The 20055-nt window shown below is 37.7% G+C and overlaps 1 protein-coding gene across 4 annotated transcripts in view; it reads right to left on the minus strand.

Annotated features, from left to right (window-relative positions):
* BRCA2 (BRCA2 DNA repair associated) overlaps positions 1-20055 on the minus strand; it is a 34149-nt gene that overhangs the window by 1905 nt on the left and 12189 nt on the right. For 3 of the 4 annotated variants that reach the window (XM_030954466.1, XM_030954448.1, XM_030954476.1), the window contains 16 exons: positions 15109-19881; positions 14295-14387; positions 13306-13375; positions 12533-12954; positions 11359-11549; positions 10601-10788; positions 10091-10261; positions 9429-9780; positions 8573-8728; positions 6419-6563; positions 3529-3650; positions 2276-2477; positions 1895-2061; positions 1671-1806; positions 774-1030; positions 182-325 (listed from right to left, as the gene is read on the minus strand). In XM_030954466.1, the coding sequence (XP_030810326.1) occupies positions 182-325; positions 774-1030; positions 1671-1806; positions 1895-2061; positions 2276-2477; positions 3529-3650; positions 6419-6563; positions 8573-8728; positions 9429-9780; positions 10091-10261; positions 10601-10788; positions 11359-11549; positions 12533-12954; positions 13306-13375; positions 14295-14387; positions 15109-19881 (7589 nt within the window). The remainder of the gene's footprint in view (positions 1-181; positions 326-773; positions 1031-1670; positions 1807-1894; positions 2062-2275; positions 2478-3528; positions 3651-6418; positions 6564-8572; positions 8729-9428; positions 9781-10090; positions 10262-10600; positions 10789-11358; positions 11550-12532; positions 12955-13305; positions 13376-14294; positions 14388-15108; positions 19882-20055) is intronic. The other variant, XM_030954457.1, reaches the window with a different exon arrangement.

Genomic DNA, 20055 nt, shown 5'->3' on the forward strand with positions numbered 1-20055 from the left:
ATCTCATGGCTCCTCTGGGGAATAATCCTAAACCCACAAACACACAGAGAAAGCTTCTAATCAGCTTGCATTGCCCTGACAAGATTGAAATGGACACAGAAGTGAGACCATTCACCACTTGCTTAAATCCTTACTGCATGTAATGCCAGTATAAACACAGCATTAATTACCAGAATCTTACCAAACTTCTATCCTCTGCACGGCTGCAGGAAGGAGAGGGGCTTTCCAAACCACATCTTTTAGGTAAACTGGGTGTCAGCAAGAGATTTCTTCCTAGCAAATTCATCAGTTTACTTTCTGCATCAGAGCAAAAGGAGGGCACATTCTGTAAGGGAGAACAGAGTTTGCAATGCAGAATATTTGGCTTTCAAACTATGTAAGGGCTATATACACTACATTTAAGACTTTCTTTTTTCATCATTATCCCACTTGAATTTTATTTTATATCAAACCAACAACATAGAAGATTCCTGCACTTTCTGTCCATGGCAGATTCCCTATTGACAGATACAAGATCTTTTGCCACTCAGAAATTCTGTGGCACATCCTAAAGACAATGCTGGATGAGTTGGAAAATAAAAAAAAATTCAAGACATTCAATCCCCCAGGAAAACTGCATTAACATCTTACTCTTATCTCCCAGAAAATTCCCCTTACATTAAGCATTATGTGCATTACTTGTTTTAAAGGTTTATCAATACTAACAGACTTTTTGGTGAAGGATGTAACACAGCAGTAACTAAAAGTAACCATCAACACTTCCGGAGGTTTACCTCTATCACACTTCTCAGTTCATTAACCTTCTCTTGAAGATAGCATTCCTTTGGACTGGCTGAGAATAAAGAAAGATCTCCAGCCAACAGCACGGGAATTTCTGATTTGAATTCAGACTGCCACTGAAGGTTGCTTGCAGAAATGAGTGAGCAGCGGACAACTACATCTTCAATAGCCAAGTGTCTGAGATCTGTCCAGATCTTTACTGCCACTAAATTATAGCTTTCATCAGACAAATATACCACAGTAGTGAAACCTAAAAAGCAGGAAAAAAGTCTGAATTAAACCTTTACATCTCTTTAAGTGATCTGGATCTACTAAAAAAATTCACATACATCTTGAAAGAGCTACATGGCAGCCCATCTGCATGGTGACAGGTATTTCATACTTCTTTCATATTCTACACCAGCTCCCTACTGATTACAGGAAACAATTCAAAGTCTGTGCCTTTAAAAACAATACTCCTATGGAACTTTTCCTTTTTACCCAGAAGGTTATCCACCTCTCCCTCTCCATGAGCTCCATTGCCTGAATTCCACTCTTTCCATGACACTGTACACCAAAGAGGGAGTTCATGTACATGCATGATGGTATTTCAGCAGATGCTCGACACAAATGTGAGAACTTATGCCCATGATTTATGGAAAATATATAAATATTTAAATGTAAGCTGCTTTTGAGCTTAGATCCTGCCTTACTAACTTCCTGAGCTAATAAACAGAGACCGTTTTTCTTCAGAAATATAGATTTATCTGCCAGCATGTCACTGTGATGGCCTGTATTTAGGAGGTTTTCACAGGCCTGAGATGCAGGTACAACACCAAGATAACTCTGACTTTTGAAATAAACTTCAGTGGTTATTCAATGGGAAGACATGAATGTGGTCCATAACGTACCTGTTCTGCTAACAGAAATTACAACACCGACTAAATCCACTTCAGCACATGGTGGCTGAAAAGAAGGATCCAACAAACTGGTGAATTCTAGAGCCTTTCTTGGAAAGAAAATCTGTACCAGCATCTCCTGTGATACCTGATGAAACACAAAACTTCAGTATTTACCACACTTACAGAGTGTGACACATTTTAATGATGCACCTGTATGCACTGAAAGCACTTACTGCTAGCTGTAGGTACTGAGTTTTCTTGGTGGCTGTTAACTGGACATTGGTGGAGTCTGCCCTCCCCCTGGGCTGGGATGCTGACAGCTGGAAGATCCTGTAGCGAGCACCTTCCTTCAGCAAGGAACACACATCGGGCAGCGGGCGCCAGACACTCAGCACTGCTCCTGACAACAGCACAGTAAGCTCAGTCATAATTTGAAGGCTTTTAAACAAAATAAATCTACAACAGTCCCTCCTATCCAAAAGCCTTAAACCAAGAATCAAACTGGAAATATTAACATGTAAACTAAAATACTGTTGGGAAACTCTTCAAATCTACCTATGCTGGCCAGTTACCACATTTAGTTAAAAGTTATTTATAGTTTTTCAAGCACTGACCTTTATGTTTTTCTTGCTTTCTGTAGTCTACCACATATAATCTCCATACTGCAGACACGTCCCTTTTGTAACAACCATTTGCTTCCTGTTCTGCTGACTCTAAAGCCTTCTTGAATTGTTCCTGCATCTGAGTTTGTTTTTTGTCATTCATCAGCTGCCTGTAAGCCTTCAAGGCTTTTAATTGGTCATCACTGAGATATCCCTGCAACCAAGAGAAGATGAACTCAGTATCTTTTTTATTAATCAAAAAACCACAAGATTTTTAGATAGCCTCTTTCTTGAGTGTTTATCTGTTAGAAGCAATTTATTTCCAGCTAATGCACTACTAGGACTTGAAATGAGATATATTAAAACAACAGGAGGCAGCAGTGGTACTTCTGGTACTCAGCTGGTGCTCTCTGGTCTGTGCAGAGATTACACTATACACTATTTCTACCTGACAACTAGTGAGAAGCCTGCTTGAAAGTGTATAAGTAAGGTGAATATTTAATATAACAGGCAGGCTTGCCTGTTTCATATGAAGACATACTAGGAAAAATTTCTGGAAGAATAAAGGAAGAGTTGCACTTCTCCTCAGGCTGCTGTCTCTGAGTTGACACAATGATTTACACTAAAATGCATCAAACACATCACTTTACTGACCAAGCCTTCAAGACTCAGATTTCTGTACATGCAGATCCAGAGACATAGCTACCGTTTCATCAAATATGACAGACAAGGATCCTCACTTGCAAAAGGCAAGGTATGTATTTAATTTTTTAATAACTTGTAGGGACTAATCACCTCTGTCTATATTAGTAAAGGCATAAACACTTAAAAGTTGTTATTTAACTGGGAACAGGCAATGAAGACAACGAAGACAATCTAATTATCCAAACAATTCAATGAACAGCATGCAAGAGTATGTGTATGAAACTCTAGATTGATGAGATGCATTAAGTTTTTGTATATGCAAAACAAAGCAAAGTAATAAAATTACAAGTAGCATTAACTTTTAATTGTGCTATATCCTGGATTTTTATGCCAAGAGAAAATTGCCATCCAAGATAATATTAATCAATTACAACAAGCCTTCATTACTTTTTTTTTCCAAAATTTTTAATATTAATTTATTTAGCAATAAGCATGCTGTAGAAAATATCAAAAGGCAGCAAAACAAAAGAGTAATTTAATGGTCAATTTCAGGAGAAGTTATTAAATTTTAATTTACTCCAAAAGCTTTTCAAAATTAACCCAGTAGTATCTACAGTTACCTCCATATAACCAGGATCAGATGCACTCTGAATTGCTTCATAAAGTTCTGCACCATCTTGCAAATTATGGATTTGCTGTCTTGTGACGATCCGTGATCTTGGTGTTCTACTGGTTCTCTCTGCTGAGAAAAAGCCTTTATGTAGAGCACAACCAATACATTTTAAAATGAAGGAAGAAATAATTATGTAAGAAGCACAGCAGTATTTAGGCCTTGCCAGAATAAAAATACAAAACACATGTATAGGAATTGATATGTATATGTGTGTGTGTGCGCACGCATATCCAGAAAATACAGAAAAAATCTTACTCATTTAAATACAACATAGAATATTATACAAACGTTGGGGTAGCCAGTATCAGTGGCTAGGAGGCTAGTAACTAGTATCACTGGCTAGTATCACTTAGCAGAGGGTGGGAGATTTGATGGGCTGCCAAGAACCTTCATAGATCCTTGACTACATTTCCTTTATGTCCGTCACTTGGTCTTCCTCTCATGCAGCAGAAAAGTCTTAAAGACGCCAAGATGTGGGACAGCACAGGCCTGCACACAAAGCCTCCTCAGGACATCAGCTAAATGCCAAGTTAACTTATATAACCCTCTCCTTATGTAAGTCACTGCTGCCAGAATTTTGATGAATTCCTTCAGCACAACAGACTGCTGTGTACACAAATTCACCAAGCATAAAACAACACATGAGGTGTCATAGCAGTGACATTAAGAATTACAAGGCCATCTCTGATTTCAACTAAGAATTCCATGCTAAAACTACTGTTGGAAATCACTGGCAGAGGTGGACAGTGTCAGCCATTACAGAATTAGAATATATTGAAATGGAAGGGACCTCTGGAGGTCATCTGGTCCACCCCCACTGCTCGAGCAGGAGCACCCTACAGAAGGCTGACCAAGGCTGTCCAGTGAGCCTTTTATTATCTCCAAGGATGGAGATTTCACAGCTTCTCCAGGCAACACTGTCAGTCAACCATCATAGTGAAAAAGTTTCCTGATGTCCAGAGGGAACTTTCTGTGTTCCAGTTTGTGCCCATTTGGCTCTGGACTTGTCACTGGACACCACTGACACAAGCCCAGCTCCATCTTCTCTGCAGTGTCCTTTCAGGTATTTAAGTACACTGATCAGTTGTCCCTCTGAGCCTTCTCCAAGCTCAATGGTCCCAGCTCTCTCAGTTTTTCCTAGGTCAGATGCTCCAATTCCTTAAACACATTCACAGCCCTTGGTTGTAATATCTCCAGTGTGTCCATGTCCCTTTTGTGGTGAGGAGTCCAGAACTGGACATGGCATTCCACATGTGGCCTTACCAGTGCTAAACAGAAGGGAAGGATCACCAAGACCTTCTCAACAATCCTCAACTTGTCCACCAGGACCCCCAGGGCTCTTTCTGCCAAGCTGCTTTCCAGATGAGTGGCCCCCAGCATGTATTGGTGCATGGCACTGGTCCTCCCTAGGTGCAAGATTTGCAACTTGCTTTGTTGAACTTCATGAGGTTCTTGTCAGCTCATTTCTCCAGCTGCCAAAATCCCTCTGGATGGTAGCATAAACCTCTAGTGTATCCATCACTTGTCCTGATTTTCAGCATCTAACCTGCTGTAAGTACATCCCCCATTCTCCAGATCATAAATGAAGTTGTTAAAACAGGACTAGACCCCCCCTGGCACACACCAGGAATTACTGGCCTCCAAAGACACTTTGTGCCACTGATCACCGCCCTCTGGGCCCTACTGTTCACACAGTTTTCAATCCGCCTGCCTGCTCATCCAGCCCATCAGCTTCTCTCCATGGATCCTAAGGGACACAGTGACAAAAGCCTTTCTGAAGTCCAGGTAGGCAATGCACTGCTCTCACCTCAACTGCCCAAGCCAGTGATTTCATCACAGAACGTTGTCAGATTGGTCAAACATGGCTTCCCCTGAGTGAATCTTTGCTGAATACTCTAAATCACATTTTTGTCCCTTTTGTGCCTGTTAACAGCTTCCAGGATTATTTGTCCCATCACCTTCTCAGGGATAAAGGTAAGGCTGACTGGCCTGTAGTTTTCTGGGTGCTCCTTCCTATCTTTTCTGAATACAGCAGACACATTTGCTTTCTTTCAGTCTCCAGACACCTCTACCAATGAACTAATGATCATTCAAAGAGGATCAAAAGCAGCCCCACAGACACCAGTCAGCTCCTTCAGCACTTCTGAGTTAATCCCATCATCAGCTATGGAGTTACATATGTCCAGTTTGCCTGAGTGTTCTCTAACTTGATCTTCTTCCACCAAAGGTATGTCTTCCTTGCTTCAGAATTTCCCCTGGTCTCCATGGCCTGGGATTGCCAACCAAGGACATTAAATAACTCAACATTCTCCATGGCCTGTGTCACCAGAGTCCCTGTCCCACTGAGCAGCTCCACTGACCTCAGTATCCACACAGTTATGTAATTATTCATGAGGAAAGATGCTAGGTCTCAGTGTCTATGTCTACTGAGATACATCCTAGCAGTGCCCATCTCTGGGTGAAATCTTACAGTGTCATGTCCCTGAAGGGAATGAAATTATGAATTCTACAATTTTGTAACATTTCCCTGAGAATCACCTCAAGGATAATTTTTTAGTGGCCTGCCTATGAATATGTTCAAAAGGTGTTTCCTAGATAGCTGCAAAGCCATGAAAATAAGCACATAACCGTTTTGTATCAAAAGGTCGTGACACACAGGAAGCAAAAACCTGAAACAACACAAAACAAAACCAACAACAAGAAAGAAAACAACCCAAAATCCCATCTCTGCTTCTCTATCACCAGAGAAGATTTTTGAAAATTTCTTTTGACGTTTCTGAAAACATCAAAACGTTTTCCTGTTCTTTATAGATGTTCTGAAAGAATTAAAGCTTTACCTTCATGCTTTTCATATTCTGCTTGGATTTTTGCAAACAGAGCTTCCAGTTTCTTTTGCTGATCCTCTGCGTGCTTGGCAGCTTCCCTTTCTTCAGCTCGGCTGTTACGAAAAATGTAAGAACCAGCTGACGTCTTTTCCATCCACTGAAATAAAAAGATTAAAACTAAACCCAGACTTTTTAAAATTATTTTTAACATTATCTAGCTTCTCTTTCACACTCACTGTTAACCAAAAAATGCTTTAAACATGAACAGGCAACAGACCTTAAGTTCTTCCGGTATAACAGATAAAAGGCAAAACCCCACAGCACTGGTTGGTAACTTGTCAAAAACAAGCAGAATAGAGCAGTATCCAAAACCAGATAATTTAACAGCTGAAGACAACATAGCTTCAAGTAGTCAGTATCAATGTTGTAATTTAGATGATGAATGGATCCCACTGGTATATACATTAAAATACAAACCATCAAACTCAATGCTAAAAAATACACCAGACTGCATTCTACTCAACTTGTCTTTCCACATCAGCTGTACTGTCTGTTTTAACACTCTGGGTTAGGTGCTGTAAAAGAACTATGACGTAGTTCTGCAGATGCTCCTAAACCTTTTCTGCCTGAGATGATTCCATAGCCTTGTCCACAATCCTGCCAGAACTGGCTTGCCTGATTTGAAGAGGCCAGTGAGCTAAACAAGGAGATCCACAGCTGCTGAAGGTGGTCCCTTTCCTTCCAATCCCATTTTCTGCACAGTTCTGTCTTCTCCCTTGCATTGGCTCTAGCACATATCTGACCTCAGCAGACTGTGTCAGTTTGGTAATTCAATAGACAGCAGTTCATTGTGTGTTCTTAATATTATTATTAGTTACTTTTTCCTAGTTTAATGAATTAAGCTATCTAAGTAACAGGACCAGGTGAGCTCCAGGTTTAGAACAGAGAAGCAGCAGGAGTGTATAGTGAAAGCAAGGTAAGGAAAGGTTGCAGGACCAACACTTATGAGGCAGTGAATTGTTGAAATAGGTTCTGCCTACCTCATTAATTGCACACCATGTATCTCCTGCATTACTCAGTTTGACACCTTTAATTAAGGCTACTGTGATTCCTATGCTCCTTGACTCTTGAGGTAAAAGGAGACAGACAGCCCAAATCTGCCTATAATTTTGGTATGTTTGAGCAAGAGTCTCAGTGTTTAAAGCAGAAAAAAGTGCATCAATCTCTTGACATAGCCAGATATGAAAAAGCACTTTCCTCCCCAGCCTGGAAACCATTTACTGTGATGCAGTTACAGATTACAGTCCCCTTTCTGAGACCTAAATAAAGGTTTGTTCTACCAGGCAGCTCACATAATTAGTGCTGCAATTTCCTCCATTAAAGTAATGACCTAAATAGCAAAGTAATGATCCAAACCAAATGTTGCTAGTACCTTTGCAGAATTCATTCTACATCCACCAACTATAAAATAATACCTTAGAAAGAAGGCAATGAAAAAACAATCTTAGATATACATGCCAAGTATAACCTGCTCTGAAGAAAGCTAATAAAATATGAAAGTTGTGTCCTGGTTAAACTGCTTACATTAAAAAGATTGATTACTAACAGAAATATTGTTTCTTTTTGTGTCTGGTATTGTTATAAAACCAAGCAGTTGCAGTGAAGTCTGACTGCAGTATTTAAAATGTCTAGATATCAAGTGGTATTTAAAAGATTTTAAATCTATTTTACACCATAATTACACACTGTATTTTCACTAATATAGAACTTACACAATACAGTCAGCTACATGTAAGAAAAAGTAATCCTACAAATGCTTAGAAATATGTAACTTTTTGTTAATATGTTTATAATAAAACAAGCGCACTACTTTTTAGAGTACAGAACTGAAATTCAATTATTTCTGGCTTTTTGAAGCTCAAAGAAAAGCCAACCAAAAGATACTGAACACAAAATCAAATTCTTCTTATACCAGGATACTCGAGTCCTGAAATACTAAATACATGCACAGTGCAAGAACCACTCCTCATTATTTTACACATAATGATATCTTATAAAAAAATTGTTTTCTATATTGTGTCTGATTTGAAGAATGATATAGCAATTCATTAATATAATTGAGATCTCATAGAATGCTGTTAGATGAATAAAATACTTACACCATACCTGAATAGGGTAGGTTCTTTGAATAACCACATCAATACAGCCCACTGCACCGCCCTCACTGTAAAGTGATGCCAAAGGCACAGGGAAAGGTCTGGGATCCCGATGGAATCCCAGCTTGGTGTGCCATCGCACACGGCGAGTGCTGTTTGCTGAGATCTGAGCAAGGGAAATGGTGAATGAGAAACTGGCACTGCTAAGTCAAAGTTATATCCAATACATTTTATCTACAGGAACATCTAATCATATCTATTTTCACACTGACCTCACTAAGAGTATATCACTTGTGCACCTCAGCAGATCACATTTTAATTCCTTTCACATTGAAGAATGTATTTTCAACAGAATCTAAAAATCTGAAAAGTTAAAATTCTCTGGGAAATGAGAATCTATGAGACAAACCATTGCTTTGTACCAGAGTAGCAATTTCAGTATTATGCTGAAACTTCACCCTCTTTAAAGTTAAGGCTCTTTAACTAACCTCAAATAAACCAAGGCCTTCCCCCACCAGTTCACCCTCTCATTGATTTCTCCCCTCCCCCCATTCTTCCTCCAACTTCCACATTGTCTGAGATGGATAAATACTTTTTTGCAACTTGGTGTTTAACCAAAGTAAGGAGCTGGAACTGCCAAAACATAGCAAAACCTGGCAGAATTTTACACTACAAACTTCTCTTCCAACTGTATTGAATAACACCCTTGAAATCATGTCTTACAAATCTGGTTATTAAACTTCAGCAAAGCTCCATCTGTTTGTAAAGCAAATAACTTTTTCTGCTTACAAAATGTGGCTCAAATAAGCAGCATTTATCACATCTCTCAGTCACATCCAATCAAGCTGAACTAATATTTTATTTACCTTTAACATAAGGGAATCTGGGGCTTCCAATGGTGTACATCCATTTTGAGGACCAACAAGTTCTGCTCCATGCACTATGATCTTCTGACCAACAGTCAGCCTTCTTCTATCTAAGAAAGCTTTGAGAGGTGGATCCAGAAGAGCTCTGATCCCATACCAGCCATCAGTAACTTCAATTAAAGCTGCTGCTTTTTTACTTTCCATGTTCTTATTGCTACTGCTAGGAGATACAACTGTGTTCAGTGATATGATTTTGGAAATGCACAGTACAAGTGTTTTACCTGCTGCATCATCTCTTTCCATTATTTTTTTGATCGCTGATCGTTTACTTTTATCAACTTCCAAATCATACCTACAAAAAAGAATTTGTGCTTAGTTACAGCAAACAAAATCCATCTCATTGTTTTTCTTTTAACACAATTGTAGAAAACTGTTGGTTACTCATCTACATGATTAAGCACCACTGTAGCAAAGCCAATGTTTTCTACATTTTTGCAGGTAACACACACTATGTTTTTAATGCTGCTGTGTGTAAGTTTAACAAGACAAGCACTCTGCTAAGTAGTGAACGCAAGGTAGATGTGCTTATTTTGTAATCCTGATGAACCAGAAAGCACACAGTAACACAAATTACAGCTCCCAATATATTGCTATACACATACCTATATTTCAACTGCAACAGGACCATTTCTGGTGTCAAACATCTGTTAGCAAATTCATGTGGGAAAGACACTTCCATGGCTGCCAATTTCCATACAATCCATCTGTAGTGATTGTAAACCCAGGCCTCTGTGATTAGGTTGGGATCCACGCCAGGAGTGTCACAGAGGGCTCTGCAGATAAATTGTTAATAAATTAACCTGAAATCCACTGCAAATTTTAACTTCCCTATTACTTAGACTATTTACACCTTTGAAGAATTTATAGAAATAGTCCAAATTGACTTTGCTTTCTTTAATGGTCAGTGAGAATCAATCACTAGCAACATTAATCTACATAGCAAATTAACAATCCTATCTCTATTTATAACAACAGAGGTGTACTACAAATGCATAGTAAAAAACCAGTAATCAGAGGCTTTAAAATACCACTGTGGTGGATTTATTCTAGGAGACAAGAGAACCGCTATCTAATAAATACCATAGCTATCCCAAGTTCATAAGCAACAGTACCTGTAAAACTCCTTTTTCCCAGCTTTTCCCTCATCTGTAGGTATTAGCCATCCTCCATCAGCAAGCTGCATTCCATTTCCAGCTAATAAATACTCATTACTGAAAAAGTCTTTGATGAGAAACTGGAAAGATTCTGCATTTGTGCTGTTAACTTGTACACACTGTTTAGAAACACCGTATGTGTACAGCTGAAAAAAATCAGATGGAAAAGACAAAATAATGACAATACAGTAAGAATTCAACAAAGAGTTTAAATATCCGATCTTATAAATTCAGATTAAATATTTCTTAAAGGTTGAGACAGCTTTTGTTTGACCTTGCCATTTCATATGTAAACCATGGAGAATGGAGGATTCCCAACAACTATTTTAGCAGAACAGCATCAAAGTGTACTTTGAAAGTGTTTAAAAAAATTCAATAGGTTTTGTACTTCCACAGTACCAAAAGCAAGAGCATTTTTATATAGATTTATCTAAGCTTGTATTTTAACTGTTCTTTTAAACCAACTCTTCATATGCATTTTAAGTGGTGGATTTTTTCCCTGTTTGATTATAACACTAGAGATTTATGACCTTTATTATTTGGAATAGTCTTAAAAACTGGCTATATGATACTTAAGTACTGTAGCAACTGGTGTAACAGCTACTGTAAATACTTACCTAAAACTGAAGAATGTATCTATTCAAAAGCTACTGAGTTTTTATTTGCTAGTCTTGAGAAACAGATGTGAGACAGAAAATAAAAAGATATCAATATACCTCTTCTGTAGAATAAAAGTTAGGAGATTTCTCTTCCACTGCAGTTTTCAGAGGGATTCTACTGCTTGCAGATGTTTTAATGACATAAAGAGTGCCTGGCTGTGAATGAATATTTTGCCTACATTTCTTTTTAATTCTCATTTCCTGCAGATCTCTGGCACAGCGGAGATTTGTCACCATCCTGGCCATAGCTGCAAATTAAAAAAACCCAAAACATCAAAACCTTTTAAAAGCATTATCAAGTAAAGATACACAGTCACACTGTAGAAGATTCAGAGCAGTGTTTTTTCTATGCCACTCTGCAGATTTTTAGAAACTGCAAGTCTAAATATTAAAAGTTTAATGCATTTAGAAAGCAGTGATTACTGAAGACATTTGAATATTTATATAAAATAAATTACACACCCATATTAATTTTATATAAGTCCCTGAACTAAACTTCCATCCACATACTTTTCTCATATGAAGACTGAACTCAATCTTCATAGAAAACTCCAACTGGACAGAAATTAGTTGATGACTACAGAATACATAATCCTGAAATTTTGGCCTGTTACTGCAGGATCTGATTCTGCAAATGTTCATACACCTGTTCAAATATACACAAGTCCTTCTGAAAAAAATCCAGATTATTTGACTGTAAATTATAGAAGTAACCAGAAGAACCAGAGCATTCAAGAGAGCTTAGAAGGCATAAGCCCTCATTCTTAGGTGGAACAGTTGAGCATTCAAAGTCTGCCTCTTTGAAAATGACACAATCAACCACTTATATGGCTAAGTCTACAAGTTAATTAGAGGACAGAAGGAAAACAAGCTTCTGTAAAAGTGAATGAAGTATAGCAAGGCTAGTCTAAGGTTCCGAGATTATTTTATCTATGAGGTATATAAGAAAAATCTAATATCAAATGAAATATAAGTTGTCTTGTTTCTAAGCACTGTGTGAAATATTTTCCTTCTCAGTTAACTTGAGAGATAAACAGGATATGCTCTTTTATAGGAGTGCAATATAAAATATTAGGAAAGTAGCAATTTCCTAATTTTCCTACCAAAATAAAAAAAGCCTTAAAAAGAAGCTTCTTTTATTAAAAAAAAAGTCTGCAAATTAAGTAAAAACCCCTTAAAAATCAACTCTGACAGTTAGTATAATAGTTAAGTGAGTAAAATCTGAAAATACCTAAATTGCCATTTCCTAGGTCAGTGTCTGCTGCATGCTGGATACAAGGCTGTTGATCTTGAGGGCCAGCAGTATTTTGTTCAGCTCTGATCTGATTTAGTTCCATCTCTTTGGTCATACTTTTGCTGATGGGTGAGTCACATCTGCTGCTGCTGCTGCCTTGTTCGCACGCAGAAAATGTCAGCTTGGTTTTGAAGGGTGGAATAAAAGTTTTAGCAGTTTTGCCAGTTTTGTACAAACTTTTTGTTTCTTCACTGTCTTTTGCCAAGGCCTTACAGGGAGTGGAAACCCCTGTAGCACTGTCTGAAGAGTGCCTGAGAGCACAGTGCTGAAAAATGGCAGGTTTAGATTGGAATCCTCTGAAGTCTTGATCTGGCAGGGTAAGGGTAGGATTCTTGACTTCGTGTCGTTCTTTAGTTGACCTACAGAAATGCAAACATTTAAGCATACAGGTTTCATCTTCCTGACAAAAATCTTTGTCAGGAGTTTTGTATTCTTAATTTAGTAATACAAATTCCAATTCTGTATCAATAAAAAGACAAAATTTCAGTCTTTGATATTTAAAAAACAGAATACTTAACTTCTATCTATTGAAAAAAGACACAGTGTAACAGGGTATGGTTTGTTTCTCACTGGTCTACTGCAGCAGCATGTGTTATATGGTAACTTAATATTTATTTTGTCATAAAATGATTAGCCTTTTATAAAGTTAGGTAGTAAATTATTACTATATATTTTAGACAGTTACAAAGAAGAACTCTAAAATTTCTCACCCAAAAGGCTGACAAGTTATGGGTTTTAAAGGCACATGGTACATAAATTTTCTTCTGTCTTTGAAAATGCCTGTAATATAATTAGAAAAAAAGGAGTTTGAAATGGCATATTACATAGATAGATAGAAATTTACAGCACATGCTTTATCTATATTAATGAAAATTAACAGAAATAATTAAATAGAAAAGTCTTCAGAGTGGATTTAAATAGCTTTACTTTTTTCTGCCCCCAAAAATGTTTTTTTAAACATTTTCCCAGAGAGACCTAAGGGATTAGTGCTCACACTGAGCACTCAAGAGTTTGTGTCTGTGAGCCAGCAAGATATTTTTAGATTCCTGAAAGGGAAATATTTATCACATTAACTCTAGGTAGGCTCACCATTCCATTTGGAACTCTTTCAGCAACCTTTATTCTTTTATTTGACATTACAACAAAAAAAGGGCACATTTGTACAAACTCCTCCTTCCACTATTGAAGGACATGCTTATCTTGGAATTATCAACATAACTAAATAATATCTGCCTGAAATGTAAACCCACTTGTGCTATGCCCTTAGGCTGCAAGAAGGAAGTTTCATATGAGAAGTAATTATATAGTAAGTATCTACACAAAGTTAATCAATAAGATATATTCTGTAGATTAATCAATAAAATACATTCTTCCTATTGAGACTAGAATTTGTGAGATTTCAGTTTGTGAGAGAGCAGGTAAATTCCTCCTGAACTGGAAATTAAACCAGAGTTCTTGCAGAAGGAATATATTTAGAATCCATGCAATAAGGCAAATCGTTAATCACATAATTTCAAGTCTGCAGAGACATTACCACAGCAGCTTTCCTGAATTTCCATGACTGCATTGATAAATGCAGTAGTTGAGCAAACTTATATGTTTGGTTATGGAGATATGTTAGGTTATTGGAAATTGAAGAATTTTCAAGATAACAACTGACACTGGATTACTGCTTAGAACACAAGATTACTAAAATTACCATCAGGGGTGCTTTTTGAAGCTTTCAAAGACCTGGGGGAATTCTTTGTTCTGTTAAATTCAAGCAGAAGCTGCCTCTTAATTGGAGGTTCACCTAGAATAAAAACACAGAGTTTTAAAAGTGATGTTCCTTTCAAGTTCAGTTTCTTATCAATGGGGACAACATAACTGTAATTTCTAAATAAAACACTGAAGTCAGAGCAAGCAGAATTAGCAAGTTTTCAGGTCAGTTTTCAGGTTTTCATCTGCCCTTCCACAAGGAGTTTTCAGCTAGCCCAGCTCCCTGAACTGGTCTGGGTGTCTGGGCAAGCATCAAGTACCAACACTTCAGCCCTAGACAGATCAGTTTCAGAAGGCAAGAAACGGCTCTTAGACCAACAACTATTTTTCCTATCAGACTAGTAATCTTGATAAGCAAAACATTGTCCTCATCTACAATGCACAAAAAGGTGAAAATGAAAATACTGCTACTTATTTTTCAATGAAAAAACACTAGATATATACAGAGAGGAAAAAAAGTCTGCTCAGAGAGAAAAGGAGCAGATTTCTTCTGTAAGCTTATGGTAAAACAGTAAATCTGGACACCTTCAAAATTACTAATCACAAATTTAGCTTCTACTGTGCATATTTAAGCCTGGAAAGAGTGGATGAACCACGCTGCAGTAAGAAGAGTTTTTGTCACTGACACCTAGAGAAAGAACTTGAATGTTTCTGTGAGCTAAAAATCAATGTGACATGCAAAAGACCCCCCAAAACCTAAACCAATCCACTGTGCAGAAATATGGAGTTGAACATACATAAGATAAAACACCTACCAAGTGAGTTGTTTTCTTCAAAGTGCCTCTTCCCAAAGGTCTTCTTTTGGAAGTTTTTATCCAGTCTGCCACTGAAGGTCTGTGCAGCATTAATTTGCACTCCAGAACTGGAAAAACTGTCTTCCATAAAAGCTCTTGCACTTTCTTCAGCCTCTACTTCCAAGTAATTTTTTGGACTTTGGAGATTAGTATTAATTTCTGCTTTAGCAGTAGCACTGCATGAAATTGCTTCAGACTCTGGTTTTAACCACAGATTCAGCTGGCCTTTTCCAAAAGATTCAGTTTGCTCTTGCTGAAAGTTATTTTTAAATGATGCCAACTGTTTGTTTTTCTGATTGTATGGTGTGGGCTTAGGCATTTTGACATGGTGAGTGCTTGGAAAATACTTTGTTTCCTGAGGGCAGATGTTTTTAAAGTCAGAGTCTTGATTGCAGCTTTTTTCAGTTTTGAATTCTGAGATCACCTTATCTGTTGAAGATTTTACACATTCACCACTGTCTTTAATTGAACTAAGCTGATCTGTAGTACAAAGCCCACTACTCAAAAAGTAATCAGATTCTTCTAAAATTGCCTTTGCTTTTTGATAGGCATCTTTAGAAACTTTTACCTGCTTTCCACTAGCAGTGCTGAAGCCAAAAGCAGAATCTGAAATCAATTCGGGGCTGGTATTTTCTTCCCCTTTTGATGACACTACCTGCATTTTCCTAGGAAGTACTTCAGTGTGCATTTTAGACTTTTCAACATCTTCTTCAACTAAAAATGCTTCTTGTACATGTGGTGAATGATTACCTTCCATTTCAGAAAAGAGCTGTCTAGCTTTCCTGAGTGACTCTTCTGAAAGCTGTACAGGCTTTCCACCTGCTGTACTAAAAAATCCAAAATTGCTTGTAGAAGCATCTGATGGCTTTATCTGCTTATTTGGAACAAAGTGCCCTAAAAGTTTAATATTCTGCTCAAAGGATTGCTTCTGCGAATTTGAAGCAGACTTTGCATCTACAGATGTGTTTCTTTCTTGGTAACTGTCTTCATCAGTACTTGCATTTACTTCAATAAATTGGGATGTGGCTGAATTAATCTCTTCACTTGTTGCAGCATTTAAAAATTGAGCAGAATTAGGACACTCAGTGTGAAGGACTACAGATGAATTTCTAGCAATTTCTGTTTGATTCTTTCTTGAGTTAGGCTCAATTTCATATTGCACAGCCTCACTGCAGTCTTGAAACATTTGTCTGACACTTGCTAATGCACTTTCTGAAACAGATACAGCTTTCCCTTTTGCTGTGCTAAACATGGTTTGTTTCAGATCACCCCTTTGCTTTGCAGCCCTAAGTGTTGTTTCTTTTAACCTGTTAAAACTAGTTTCCTCATCAAAAAGACTGACTTGTGACTGATTTTGGCAAGTACTGGCTATGGTGTCTGTGAAGCAATTTTTATCAGCAGCAGGTTCATTTAAATGTTCTAAGTTGAATTCCTTACTGTCATCATTCATGTAAAAGCAGCTTTTTGCATCTAAAAGGAGTGACTGATCAGCTTTATTGTTGCCCTCCTCAACAAATAAAGTATTTTTTGTATCTCTAGGCACACAGTTGTCTTCAAGGTCATGTGGTACGTTTATTAAATGCAGAGAAGCTGCAGAGTGCACAGGAAAATCCTCTATATTTCCTGAATCATCCCTTTTTCTTGGTGAGCAGTCCAACTTTTTCTCTGCCAGGAATTTTCCATCTTCAGACAAATGAGCATCACTTTCCTGTCCTTTAAGGGATTCCAATTCTGGCTTTCCAGGTCTGACATCAGCTTTCTTATGCGCATGTGAAGTTACCAAACTCCCTTCACAAGCTTCACCTAGATCAACAAATGTATCTCCTTCAGCAGGATCAAGAGTTGCAGCATGTTTAATAGGACTGCTCTCTATTGCCTGATTAAACTGATCTCCAAGCTCTTCAGCAACAAGCTTTTCATTAAAATTGAGTTTTTCTGAGTCACACTGAGCAACGTTTTCAATACATAAATCGCAGTCTTTAACACAGTTCTTGCCACATTCCCTTTTCTTGATGAGATTCTCAAAATTGTCATTATGTTCCTTTCCTACATCAACATCTGCAAAAAACTGTTCCGCTTTAGCCAAAAATCCATCAGCAATTGCTATTTTCTTGCCACTAGCAGTATGAAAACCAGTCAGATAACTTCCTTCCACTTCATTTTCCCCCACGTTTACCTCTTGTTCAAGAGGTATTTGATAATGATGGTAAGAACTGATTTTTATTCTTCTTTCATTCACTAGCAGGTCCTTATCGTGAGTGGTGTCTTCTGCCATATTTTTACAATTTGTTTTTAATTTATCAGCGTTCTCTAAAACATTTACATCTCCTTCTCCGCACTGTACACTGAACAAGGGCAGAGAATGATCCAAAGCTGCATCAGGAATGGATATATCACCACCAGGAGCCAGGAGTTTTGGTGACAAACATTCATCTTCCTTTCTGTCTTCTCCTTTCTGCTTAGGAGACTGGTTTTCCATTTCATATGACGTATTTAAACTGTGTTCTTCTACAATTGTAACAGCATCTTCTAGACATGTTACATCTAATGAGTGGTCTTGCAAATTGCCTTCATCATCTCCTCGAGTTAAAATTTGTTTGGAAGTTTTATAATTCTGCTTATGATTTTTAGTGGCTAACAGGCTGTTGATATTGTTAATACTACTGAAGCTAACATTTTCAGTATTATTTGCTGATATTTTTGCCTTGTTTTCCATATTTTCCTTGAATGCTGTACTAGTATTTTCATCATTTTTATTCTGTGCATGGTAGGAAATGGAACCTGTGTGGGAAACAGCATTATTGCTTTTGAAATCTGAAACATGAGCAGTTCTTTCTTTGCTTTCTTTTGTCAGGTATCTCGAAAAATGACTGTTAGAAGACATAGATCCTTTTGAATTGCGACATCCTGTACCAGTTTCAGAAGATTTGAACAAATAGTTATCGTCATCCAAGTCTCTGAAGAGCTCTGCAGACCTACTCAAAGCTGCTTTTGAAATATTTATTTTTTTACCTCCAGCTGAAGTAAAGCCTATGAAATTAGAAAAGCTGTCCTGCTTAGCTATGGGAAAGCTCTCATCAGATCTTCTACTTTCATTTATGTCTAAGTTAGTAAAAGTAACCTTTTTATCATTTTCGTGGAAAACCACTGCATTTTCTTTTTCATTTTTCACTAATTCAGTGTCTTCATTTGTGTCTTCCTCCTGAGTACAATACTTGTCATTTTTTACTTGATTTTCCGATTTAAAAGTGCTACAAGCCCCCACATCTTTGCTTGTTTCAGAAATATTTTCTACATTCTTTGTTCCATTTGTTTCTACAGCTCCTAATTGTTGTAAGCTGTGACTTTGTATTGTGTTACTTTGCTTTCTAAACTGTGTAAATTCAAACTGACTACCTGTTTCTTCCAAGATACTGGAAAGTTCAGCAATTTCAGCTTCTTGGCTTGCTGTCAAGGTTTGACTTGCTTCTTGCAAGGCTTGTGGAGTTCTAGAAAAGCTTTTACACAAGCCAACTTTATGTGGAGTAAACTGTGTATGCCTGAGCTCAAGAAAACTTGCCTGCGAATCTGAAGAATCAGATAAATTACTGCCCAGCTTGCTTTTTGAATCTGAGAATAGCAAATTTTCCTTTTGAACTTGACGTGAAAAGTTTCTGACTCTTTCCATGGAAGAAGCTTCAAAGCATTCATTTTCAATATCTTTGAACAGCATTCTGCCTTTTGCTATACTGGCTTCAGAGAATTTAATCTGCTTATTAGAAGCAGTCTGAAAGCCACTGAAGCCCAGATTCAAACTGCATGCATTAAGTGTCACTGATGATTCCCCTTTACACTTTAGGTTCTTGTTTGGCATTTTGCTGGAATACATTGGTGCTACTTGCTTATCTTCTGCAGAAATGACTTCATTTAAAGAATTATTATCTACACAATCTAATAATTCTTGAGAAATGTCTACAGCTACATTACTGAATGCAGCTGCTTGAGGGATTTTGCTGTTTTCAGCTGGCTTTGGGTCTTCATTGTTGGCTACATCCTCTGAAAAGGCAGCTGCATCTGTTTTCTCCCCTTGTTTTAATACAGTACTGTCATTTTCTGAGCACTTTATTCCCAGGGGTCTGGGTACTTCTCTACAGTCAACTCCTGACCTCTGGTCTGCAGAATGCTTTTTACTGGGTGATAATTTATTGCAACAGTCACTACTGACTCCAGTTATACCAAAGTTGATTTGACACAATGTATTATGGGAACTGCTGTTTGTCACAGATGTAGAGTCACTGTGAATATCAACCAAGAGTTCCTTGTCCCTAGGAGAAGACCCAAGCTCTTTCAGGCTCTGAGGTACAGAAGATGTATCATTCACCTTAGCACCCATGTCCTTATCTTCTTCACCTTTCCCTAAAGCACAGCTTTTGGGGAGAAATTTGGAACATTTTCTTGCCATTAGGCATGCTGAAGTCAGAACATTACGTTTTATATTTGAAAGAATCTCATTATTTGAAGAATTTTTTGTGTCTTCCTCCAGCGTATTAGATACTTCCAAGCATTTTATTGATGCAGCAGGTTGATCCTCTCCTGCATTTTCCCCCAAGTCTCTCAGGTCTTGTTGTTTCAGCCTATCACTGAAGGAATTATCAGATGACTTATCCATTATATCCATTTTTAAAGTAGAAATGCTGAAGTTCTTTGTCCTCGTATTTGATTCCAAAAGCTTTTCCTCAGCAGGAAGAAAGTGGTCTACAAGACAACACATTACAGAGAAAAATTTGAATAAATTTATTCAAACAAACGTAGATTCAGATTTTCATAACATTTTGGCTGATAAGATCATTCCTACACAACCTCAACAGCAGAAGCCAAAGTATCACTTTTGTTCTCAAATGCAAACACCTTGACCAGGCTGGAGGTCTG

This window comes from Camarhynchus parvulus, chromosome 1 (assembly GCF_901933205.1).
Source record: "Camarhynchus parvulus chromosome 1, STF_HiC, whole genome shotgun sequence".
NCBI classification, from domain to species: domain Eukaryota; kingdom Metazoa; phylum Chordata; class Aves; order Passeriformes; family Thraupidae; genus Camarhynchus; species Camarhynchus parvulus.